Source organism: Momordica charantia (genome assembly GCF_013281855.1).
Source record: "Momordica charantia cultivar OHB3-1 chromosome 10 unlocalized genomic scaffold, Mcharantia_2.0 BLBB01000010.1, whole genome shotgun sequence".
NCBI classification, from domain to species: Eukaryota; Viridiplantae; Streptophyta; class Magnoliopsida; order Cucurbitales; family Cucurbitaceae; genus Momordica; species Momordica charantia.
Genome location: NW_028275158.1, coordinates 22,806,778 through 22,817,473, shown reverse-complemented (window position 1 = coordinate 22,817,473; position 10,696 = coordinate 22,806,778). Strand labels below are relative to the sequence as shown.

The 10,696-nt window shown below is 36.5% G+C and overlaps 3 protein-coding genes across 4 annotated transcripts; 2 read left to right on the top strand and 1 right to left on the bottom strand.

The window, feature by feature from the left end:
- Positions 1-625: 625 nt before the first annotated feature.
- LOC111014752 (tail-anchored protein insertion receptor WRB-like protein) lies at positions 626-3,939 on the bottom strand. The gene is made up of 7 exons (XM_022289562.2): positions 3,756-3,939; positions 3,359-3,438; positions 3,151-3,221; positions 1,901-1,971; positions 1,733-1,814; positions 1,576-1,625; positions 626-988 (listed from the first exon to the last, which is right to left on the bottom strand). Exons 1-7 carry the CDS (start codon positions 3,870-3,872, stop codon positions 920-922), a joined length of 540 nt encoding a protein of 179 aa, XP_022145254.1. The 5' UTR covers positions 3,873-3,939; the 3' UTR covers positions 626-919.
- A 532-nt stretch (positions 3,940-4,471) lies between these two features.
- On the top strand, positions 4,472-6,137 carry LOC111014885 (HMG1/2-like protein). The gene is made up of 8 exons (XM_022289746.2): positions 4,472-4,666; positions 4,771-4,825; positions 4,982-5,080; positions 5,203-5,260; positions 5,356-5,400; positions 5,484-5,564; positions 5,653-5,745; positions 5,836-6,137. The coding sequence occupies exons 2-8, from the start codon at positions 4,779-4,781 to the stop codon at positions 5,851-5,853; spliced, it is 441 nt and encodes a 146-aa protein (XP_022145438.2). The 5' UTR covers positions 4,472-4,666; positions 4,771-4,778; the 3' UTR covers positions 5,854-6,137.
- An 871-nt stretch (positions 6,138-7,008) lies between these two features.
- On the top strand, positions 7,009-10,132 carry LOC111014875 (uncharacterized). Of its 2 annotated transcripts, none has more exons than XM_022289737.2 (6): positions 7,009-7,226; positions 7,322-7,409; positions 7,486-7,576; positions 8,417-8,501; positions 9,128-9,289; positions 9,816-10,132. In XM_022289737.2, the coding sequence occupies exons 1-6, from the start codon at positions 7,179-7,181 to the stop codon at positions 9,825-9,827; spliced, it is 486 nt and encodes a 161-aa protein (XP_022145429.1). In that variant the 5' UTR covers positions 7,009-7,178; the 3' UTR covers positions 9,828-10,132. The 2 variants fall into 2 exon arrangements, with proteins under 2 accessions (XP_022145429.1, XP_022145428.2); XM_022289736.2 differs by having other exon boundaries at positions 7,070-7,226; positions 9,128-9,284.
- The last annotated feature ends 564 nt before the right edge of the window (positions 10,133-10,696 follow it).

Below are 10,696 nucleotides of genomic sequence, written 5' to 3'. Positions count from 1 at the left end.
ATGGTACAATTATTTAGGTATCAATTACTAATGAACATTGAACCATGTTCATGTTAATAATGTTACATTTATAAATTTTTAACCAATTAAATATTTGTTAAAGTTAAATTTTATGTCTCAATCGTGTGGGATGAAACTATAGGAGAAATATTGGTGAATAAGCTTAATTTATAAACGTCAAATCTAAAGAGCCTAAACTATAAATATAGGCGCACCAAGGATGTACCATTAATATCTAAATGTTGCCTTTGCATTAGATATTTAATGCACGCTAATTTACTAAAAACCACTTCTGCACTTAATATTATACTTGGCCAATTCTAAAAACGACAAACTTATAGGATGAAACTATACTGAGTATATTTTCTAATAATATACAAACACGTTACATTATATCAAATTAGCTACTTATACAATGTTTAATATAAAAGCATGTTCAATTTACTAACTCCTATTTACATTAAATTAATATAGAAAGATTTCTAAAAATAAACCATGCCATAAGACAGCATCTTACGTATAAAAATATTTCCAACCCTACCCAAAGGAAGGAAAGAAAAAAAGAATGACCCTTAACTTATGAACAAGCAATCAAGCTATATAAAGGATATATTAATTCTATATATAAATAACAAAAAATAAATTATGCCTAAGAGCAAGAGTTCACCAACAAGGGGGAAAAAAAGGAAAGGGAAAGGGAAAACATTTGCAGGCAAAAGAAGAAGAAAAAAGAAGGAAAAAAAAAAAAAAACAATAGCAATGCTGAACCCCATATTTGAATATAAGAGGAAAAAGTGGTGGGGCTGTAAAAACTTCTCCAGCCTCCCCTCACCGAAGTTCAGGAAAATATTGGTTGCCAAATATTTTACACAGCATCATGCGATGTATCATCTACATCACATTTACCTTCAATGATTCTTCACGGGACGACTTGACATACATATTTGCTAACCCTTGTGGACAGTATCAACCAAGGTATAACTCCAACCTGCAGTTCATTACAAAACATACTATGAACCATCATGAATCATGATCGTATTCTCATCCTGTGCAAGGTAATATTGTAACTATAGATACTATTTTAATGTAATTATAGCAGGATCACGTCAAGGAAGGGAGGAGGAGGATTAGTTTGTTGTAATTCAAAAGCTATACAGAAAAATATTTAAGATTTTTTTTTTTTTTTTTTTGTAGTTTTCCTCTAATTTTTCTGCTGGAAAAATTTTGCACCTCTTTATGGCTCTGCCCACCTCTGATTACCAGTAGTACAAGAGCTGCTAATCATCTTTTATATATTTTTTTCTTTTAATAACTACGTGTTAGAGCTTGAGGCACCCATGCCTACCCCAAGGCCCAAACGCAAGAGACAAGAGTTTTTTTTGGATTAAACTCATTGGAAAGTTCAAACTTGAGACTCCTAAGCAGGTGTGACCAAGAGACTCCAAGCCCTTGTCGATTGGACTACCCCTCAGGGACCAAGAGAGCTGCTAATCATTTAGATATCCTTTTCTTTTTTGGCACCGGCCTAGTGGTATGTTATGGGTCAAGGGATAAAATCAATACACTATGTTTTACCTTCACATAATCATTTACGGTACCTCCAGCCCTCCAAGACAAAAGTTTTCCTGCAGAAGGGAGAGCATCAAGACGCTATAATAGTTATAATCTTAAATGAAATGAGATTTATTTTTAAGTATTCTCCAGAAATTGTGCTGGCGAGAAGAGTCATTACCAAACGGCTGAACAAGGTGATGAGGTACAGTAGCAACAGAAGCTCTCCAAAACCAGAGAACCAGAGCAATATAGATCACAACCTACATGAACACGAGATAGATGACTTCTTTAAAATATTACCAACATGATAACACACTTCTTAGAACATTCAGTATAATATAATCACCTTTGACGTCAGTAGTACTTGACTATATAAACCATATGACGTCTTCATCTCCTTACTACGTGATTCTTGATCTGGCAGCAATGTCATTAAGTTTAATCTAAGCATAATCTGAAGCATCCTATTAAGTAGTACTCAAGGAAATAAAAACAATTAATGGGAGAAAACAACTGAAATAAGATGAACAGGAGGTGAGGCTAGGCTACGATGATGCTATTTTAATATTATATTATAATTTGTCTTCAAAATGCATTCTGGGTGATATTGGATTTTAGACACAAAATAAGAATACAAGTCCAGAGATCATTACTCTCGCTAGTTGAGATAACTTGATATGAATTATTGAAAATGGATAACCTTGGTAAAGCCTATATATTATCAGTGCCTCACAAGCAACCTTCAAATGGTATTTAGCAAGAGCCAAAATGAAAAATGGAATTTAACGTAGCCTAGGAAATAGATACACAAACACACAATGAGACACAAACATGAAAATATGCCAGTAAAAAACTACAATTATAACAAATACAATATTTAAAGTTCAATTTAGGATGTAGATTTAAGTGCAGAAACGCATGTCATGACCACATGGACTTGTATACATCAAACCCTTATTAGTTGGATGCTGATACTTTAACATGGAGAGATTTTATTACTTCGTAATAAATCAAACCAAATTCTCCACTTTGCATGTGCTAATGCCTACATTTACATATATGCATAATTCCCAGAAGGCAGAAACAAGACACCAAAAGTAAACCGTAGACCAGTTTTACTAATGAGAAGTTGCTCTCTATTTCCAATAACATACATAACATTCCTACAATTCCCTCCACACCAAAGCATATTTCTGCTCAGAGGTTGTTCAAAATCCCAATTCATTGACCATCCATAGCATGAGCACCATGTTGGATGATTACCAGCATAAGGAACCGAGTAGATTAGGAGCCTATAAACCATTCTTTTAAACTGAAAATAGCTTTGTTGTTGCTCAAGCTTCTAATCCAAAGATTCCAATATCACATAGCAGTCGATACTACAAGCAGCATCCTCGAAAACTGCTCATGCATCTATGACTCTGTACAACAAAACTTAACATACAATGCTAACTTACCGTCTAGATTATTGATAAGAAGCGGTTACAAAGCAATTACACAATAATATTTCAGCAACTCATTGTTCAAAGTCAAACAAACAGAAAAGTAATTCGAAGGAAATTTCGGGATTTTAGAGCATCAATTAATTAGCCTCACAATTTGCCAGTTCCTTCTCCTTAGCGGCTGCCAACCTCCGAAGTTTTGCAGCTTGTGCAAATGTAGATGGTCTACGTCAACATAAAACCAAGTCAATATGATCCCCAGCATAGTCATAAGAATTAGAACACTCGTACTGAATGAGTGATTTGAGCCAAATGATGTACTACTATTTACTGTTGATCCCGAACTAGAAAGAATTACTTACTGAGATAAGGCGCTTGCCTCCTTCAGAAGTTGCTTTATAGATTTGCGCAACTCCATTTCCACATCGTTGTTGGAACCGCTCTGAAAAGTAAATACACGATCAAAACAAAATTGTTTCAGAAAAAAACAAATCGACAAGATAGATGAACAACAATTTGTTCGATTTCAAGATTAAAAAGCATCGATAGATCTCCACATAGAATGCATCACGCCCCAGTTGGCTATATTGCATTCTTAAGTCTGTCGACGAAAAACTAAAACGCACTACAGGCCGAAATTTGAGGTACATGCCAAAACTCAATCATCAATTATAGGTTTAGGATTGAAATACAAGCAGAATCATAGAACACATAAACATGAAAAAGTTTCCAACGGGAAAGAAAAAAAAAAAAACCAACCCTCTTCGTGCGTTCGAGCCATCTAGCGAGAAACTGAAAGGTAATAACAACCAAAAATATGGACGGAGCCGCAAACGAGCTTCGATGCTCTACGATTCCTTCCGCTTCCGCTTCCATTTCCGGAGAATTTTTCTGCCACCACAGTAACTTAATCAAACCGAACACTCCGTTCGTCGTCGCAATACGACGGAGGTTATTCAGGAAGCAGTTGGGCGGGACATTGGGCTCCGGACATCAACAAATGGGCTTCCGAAGAAGGTCTTCAAATCCAAGGCCCAAAACCGAAGCCCAGCCCAAGTCATGGAGGAAGAAAACGCACCGTGTTAGTCGAAGGAGAGAAAATATCTGACGGAGAGAAGAGAAGAGAAGTGAAGTTACGAAAATATCCTCGAGCGATTACCAGGACGACGCGTTAATCGTTTTATCACGTTTATTCTGATAAGTTGCGAACAAAGGAAAGGCACGAGTCGTAAGAGGGAAGGGCAAAGGCGTAATTTCGCGGCGAAACAACGGGCTTTAACTCACGTGTCCGGATCTGGCAAGAGGGAAGCATTCACAGCGAAGAAATTGCAAACAACACACAAAGGAAACACAAAAGAGGGGAAGGAATGGAAGGGAAGCCAATGAGAAGCGAGGACGCGGATCGATGACGTGGCAAAAGATTTTTGAAATCCCGCCTAAACCCGGACTTCAATTGATATCGCGATTTCTCTCTCTCTCAGAAACGAACCGACTGCTTCTCCTCTCTCGCTCTTCGCCCTCAAAAACCTTTCCACAGAACACTCTCATCACACACACTCTCACAAAGCCAAACCCAAACCCAAAGCCCAACGCAAACGCATCACACGAACCAAACGCAACCCCCCACATCTCTCTCTCCTTATCTTCTTCTCAAACCCTAGAGTTTGCAGGTAAATCTCCGAATCTCTGCGCCGCTCGCTCCGTTGCTTGCTCATCATCTCTACAACGGTTTTTTTTTTTTTTTTTACCTTTTTTCTTGCTCGTTTTTCTGCAGGATTCGTCATGAAGGGCGGGAAATCCAAAGCGGCGCCTAAAAAGACCGACACTAAGTGAGTATATCGGTTGCTTTTGATTTTGATGTGTTGTGTGGAAGTGTGTTTCGGAGTAGGCGGTTGGATGGATCCTGCCTATGCGTTTTATTTGTTTGTTCTGTTCTCAGTTTTTTTCCTTTTTTTTTTTCGTGTTTTGTTGTTTGATTTTGCTAGGTTGAAGAGCAAAAGTGTTGGAGCTAGTAAGAAATCGGCGAAGGCTGCGAAGGATCCTAACAAGCCGAAGAGGCCTGCCAGTGCTTTCTTCGTTTTCATGTATCTCTCTCGAGCTTGTCTTGAATTTTTCTTTTTCAGATCCGCGTTTTTTTATCGTTTAGGTTATTTTTATTTTGTATCGGATTTTTACTGTTTCGATGTTTTTGTTGATGAATATATAGGGAGGAATTCAGGAAACAGTACAAGAAGGAGCATCCTAATAACAAGTCCGTGGCTGCTGTAAGTGATTTCAGATCTACGCGCTGATTTTTTTTCCGTCAATTTTTAGGAAATTCTTTGATTTGTAAACGCGTGCTATTTTGGTGAATAAACAGGTTGGAAAAGCTGGAGGTGATAAATGGAAGTCAATGTCAGAAGCTGTAAGTATTTTAATGGAAACTGATTATATTTTAACAAAATGGAATCAAATTACTTGTTGCTCATATGTTCCCTAATATTACAGGAGAAAGCTCCTTACATAAACAAGGCTGAGAAAAGGAAGACTGAGTACAATAAGAGCATGCAGGCTTATAATAAGAGACTTGTATGCCCTATTATCCTATTTTCATTCTCAATGTCTTTGTTACACAATCATTAATTCTAATCTGTATAATCATGCACCATTCCATTAGGCGGAAGGAGAAAATGGAGCTGAAGAAGAAGAATCAGACAAGTCCAAATCAGAAGTCAACGACGACGATGATGAGGATGATGAGAGTGGAGAGGTTCAGATTCAACTTATGCCTGAACTTTGTAATCATAGCAAATAAAAAACGTAGTAAGTGGATGATAATATTTGATTTTTTACATTGCAGGAGGAGGACGATGAGTAAATGTTAGGGACGAGGGAGGTGTGGCGGTGGAAGAACAAGCATTTAACTCCTTTATAGCTTTGGAGCATAAAGACTCAGCACTTTAGATTTTTCTTATGTCTCGGATAAATAGCTACCTTTTTTTCCCCTTTTTTGGGTAAGTAGGATAGATGCGAGAAAAGAAATTGAAACAAAGAAGTATCAGGTGCAATGTTAGATTCCTTGAGTTGTTGACATGGTTCTGTATTTGAAAGCAAAATCTGTTAGTAATGGCACAAGCATTCAGTTTTAGCTGATTATTCTAACTGATCTTCTTGAATTTTGTGTATTGCCTTTCCTCGTGCTGGGAAGCTTGGAATCAACAAAAAATTGCTAATTCCATTCCCCTGTTCACCTATCAGCATACCATTCTCCATGGAAATGCATGAGATACTTTGTGAGCTTAATAAATTGTTGGGTGAGTTTTGTCTGGTTTTTCTTTCTGACAGGAGGACTTGAGTTGGAAAGTTTGTTTGATTCCCCAACCTTGTTTTGAGCTTTGGCACTGGTGGATGAAATGATGGTGTTGGTTGACTTCTCAACTTTTCGACTATCATTGAAAATATATATATATTTTTTTTACTATTTGTTTTTCCTGTTATGATTTCTCACCTGAGTTGAAAAATGACCAAATTTGGGAATTTTGAGTTATGGTTAATTAATTCTGCTAAAAGTCAAATTGTATTTCCATCTTTTGTAATTCTGAGCTCATTCATGTAGACTTCTGCCTGATTAGGCCCTTTGCTTTGTTGCTCTGATCTTTAACCAATCTGTGGTTGTATCTAAAAACTGTGTTACGTTATTATACTCAACACAGTAGTAAATATTGTGATCCAGTAAAGACCTGATAGGCCTGTCATCATTGAGCTCATTTTTACACTTTTGATATTTTTTAGATATTTATATTTTATGAATCTGTAAAAAATATTTGAAAGATAGAACTCTTTACTTTAAAATATACTTGTCTTTTCATCTCTACTGGTTATATCTATAGATGAAACACTATTCAAATATTGATTCTTTGACTTTTTTATTTCGAGTCAAGATTCAAATCCTATGCTTTTACTGTGTTTTATTTATTAAAAAAAATTCAATTCTTTCTCCAATTGATTAAGATCCTATTTCCGTTCAAAAATTAAATTCTCACTGTGTAGAAAAAGAAAATCACCTCTTTAACCGTGTTAAAAAAATTTTAAAAAAAAATTAAAAGAAAAAAAAATTTGGGTTCGGTCCCATGATGAAAACACTAACAAGAATGAAAGCGGCGTGTTGGTACGTCTGAAAAGCGTGAGAAGTGAGAAGTGAGAATGGTAGGACCAGGAGTAGGACGGTGCCTGCTGGTTACGGGGCCGCCGGTAAGCTTTTCTCCGGCGGGGATCGTAACAATGGAATTCGAAATGGATGGATTCATGTTCATGTGAATGACTGTGTCGGTTTGTGCTGTGCGCAGGGCGTGGGCAAAACTACTCTAATCGTTCGGGTTTTTGAGATGCTTAAATCCTCCAACCCTAACTTGAAGATCCAAGGCTTCTACACTCGTAAGCACAGCATATACATTTCTTCTTCTTTTCTTTCTACGCCGTCGATTTTGCTGTGGGTGTTCCGTTGTTGCAGGAGAAATCAGGCAAGGAAGCCACCGTGTTGGCTTTGAGGTCGTTACCTTAGGTGGCCGAACTGCTCCCCTCGCCTCCACCTCTGTATCCAGGTCCTTACCTCTCTCTCTCTCTCTCTCTCCTCGTTACTTTATTTTCTTTCAATTCTGTAGGATTCTTGGGAGATTTTGTTCGTGATTTCCTTATTTTGTAATGCAATTTCTTGCGATTGCCTTTGCCTTTGCTTGATTTCTCATCTAAGCTGCAATGCTACCTGAACTAATTCGAGTTTCCTATGCCTTGAGGACTTGTTTTCAATTATGATGATTTCCAAACTTCATCGCTGTAATGTTGCTCCCCTCTTAATTCTTCTGCTCGATGGGTACTGCACTAAGTTTTCTTTATTTTGCATGCATTTAACCCTTTTTTAAATGTAAGAGTGGTCAGCTTTGAATTGGCATCCACATGGTCACATGTCAATCTATTTAATAAAGCAAACACGGCGAAGATTGGTCAATTAGATAGTAAAATGAATTGTATGTTTTAACACATAGTTCATAAGAGAGACGGAGGAGGGAATTGGGCTTCTTCTTCTTCTTTCCTTCTTTAAAGTGTCCAAGTCTATTGAAGTATCCATATGCTATATATGACCTGCCTTTAAAATCTTGAATTATGGTGTTGTCCAATCCATGGATGTGTATTCTTCTTTGCCTTTGACATAATTGAAAATTAACAAGAATTTCAGATATATTTGTGTCTCAGTGTTCGAATGCATCCCCAATGGTTACACTCTAGCCTCGAAAGAGTGCCTGAACTTGATAGGATATTTTTCTAACCATAGTTATGAAGGGATATGTATAGTACGTTTATCTTCATTAATTTTTTTATAAAAATTGTTAACGAATACTAATCATCCCATGGCTCCTGCTAAACTCTATTAATATTGATGGCAGCTCAGAGTCTCTAAGATGGCCCACTGTTGGGAGGTATAAAGTTGATATAGCATCATTCGAGTCATTGGCATTGCCAGAATTGCAGGTAATATGAGTTATTTGAAATGTTGAACGTGCACGGAAGAAGTACTTGCACTTTACTTTCCTAAAAATTAAAGATGAGCTCTATTTTGAATAGCTAAAGCAACAAAATTTGTCTTGAAATTGAAACCTGAGAAACGGTTACACGTCCTCCCTTATCAAGCATTACAAAGCCTTCTTGATTGGAAATAACTAACAAGCATGATTAGTGCTATTGGAGAGATTTTGTTTGAGAAGATTCTAGTTTGTTAATTAAAGAGATTAAGCTTAATATTTGGAAAGACTTGTTTTTAGCTCCTTCATCGCCCCTTATTAGATTAGACATATTGTCTTCCCTTTGGATTTTTTCTTTAATGCAAGTGTTCTCCATTGTGACGAGGGGGCTATGGCCATAACTATTGAGAAACCACATGCTTAATTATTTGGGAGGGCGTCACATCACATCGATACCCCCGATGTAACATTCTCGTCCGAATTGCTGTACCTTTGAACATTGTAGCTGCAATAAATCTGTTTACATTTGGATGGTATAAATCAGCGGTAGTGGAGGACGCCCCTAAGTTCTTAATCTATAGTAATGAAGCGAATTGCTCATAATATGAGTGGTACTGAAGTTGATGTCTGGTACAGGTTGAAAAAGATACAGATCTCTTCATCATAGATGAGGTTGGGAAGATGGAATTGTATAGTTCGTCATTTTTTCCGGCAGTTCTGAGGGTCTTGGAATCAAATATTCCAGTTGTGGCTTCGATCCCCATTCCCAAGTTTGGTCGGGATATACCTGGAGGTAAGGTACACTCGTAGAAATTCAATTCTCCCATAATGAACGCACCTCCGTATCACTACTTTAGTTAAATTACAAAAATTAAGTAGCTTTCCATCTAGTAGTCTATAAATTTTTAAATTAAAAGATCAATTATGTCTAATTTTTGAATTGTAACGTAAGGATACTAAATTATGATGTGATATATCTGTTGGACAAATGTTGACTGATTTGACATTACATAACAAACAAGTAGTAGTAGTAGGTGAGAAAGGAAAAACGCATATAATAGAGTAGCATTACATAGAATCTTGATCCAAACATAAAAAACAAAAAAGAGACTAAAACCTTTCTTTAGGCTCTGTATATTGTCATGGATTCAAATATTATAGGGTTAGGTGGCTGCTCCATGAGATTAGTCGAAATGTACGCAAGCTGGTTGAGACATTCACGTTGTCTGTAATTACATTGTTGCAGTGTAGGGTGATTGCAAAAACCCTAATTTGTGTAAATTGCAAAAACCCTAATTTGTGTAAAAATGTGAAAATTTGGCAGTTGCAAGGCTGAGAAATCATCGAGGGGCAACCATATTTACGTTGGATCCAAGTAACAGGGATGGTGCTAGAGAGCAAATTCATGGGCAGGTGTTAAACATGCTGGAACAGCACCATTAGGTGCTTCAACCTAAGCCTAAGCCAGTTTCTTCCAGTCAGAAATGCTTAGCCAAAACCATGTGCATCAATCTTGTGATCTTTATTTATGCCATATTGGTGAGTGGGGCACTGTGGTTTGTCCATAACTTTATGATTCAAAAATAATTCCAGACGCTTTTATTGTTTGCAAAATCTATAAATTATATTCTTTTGGTTGAACTTTACAGTGAGTTTTAATGAGTGAAGATTGTATTTATCTGTCGTATTTATTATTTGTAAAGCTGACTCCGGTGGCTGCTAAAACTCTCTCTACTGTAGACTCTACTTGATAAATTTGTAATAAATTCATGGACCAATAAGCACATGCAAATATGCTACTTTCACATGCCGTGTCTAATTTAAGCCAGCTTATAAAGAATTATTTTGACTCGGTTTGATCCTTATATTTTTAAAATGTTTATAATGGTATGGTTTCTATACTTTCGACTTTTGTTCTTTATATCGAAACGTTCTACTTTTAAAAAGTGATTATTTTAGTTCGTTCATTTTTATCTTATTTTTCACTAACTAAATTTCAATTTCCTTTGTATTAGAGTATCTTCATTGTATTAAAATTCTGTAAATAAAGATTAAATGGACAGAACCTAAGAATTTTTTTTCTAAATTTACATCCTTTATTCTTGGCCTTTTCCCCCTTTATGCCTAACTCATCATGGTCGAGATTTTGTTGCCATTCTTTTAATACGTTTTCAATATATTTTACAATATGAAAATAAAGATACT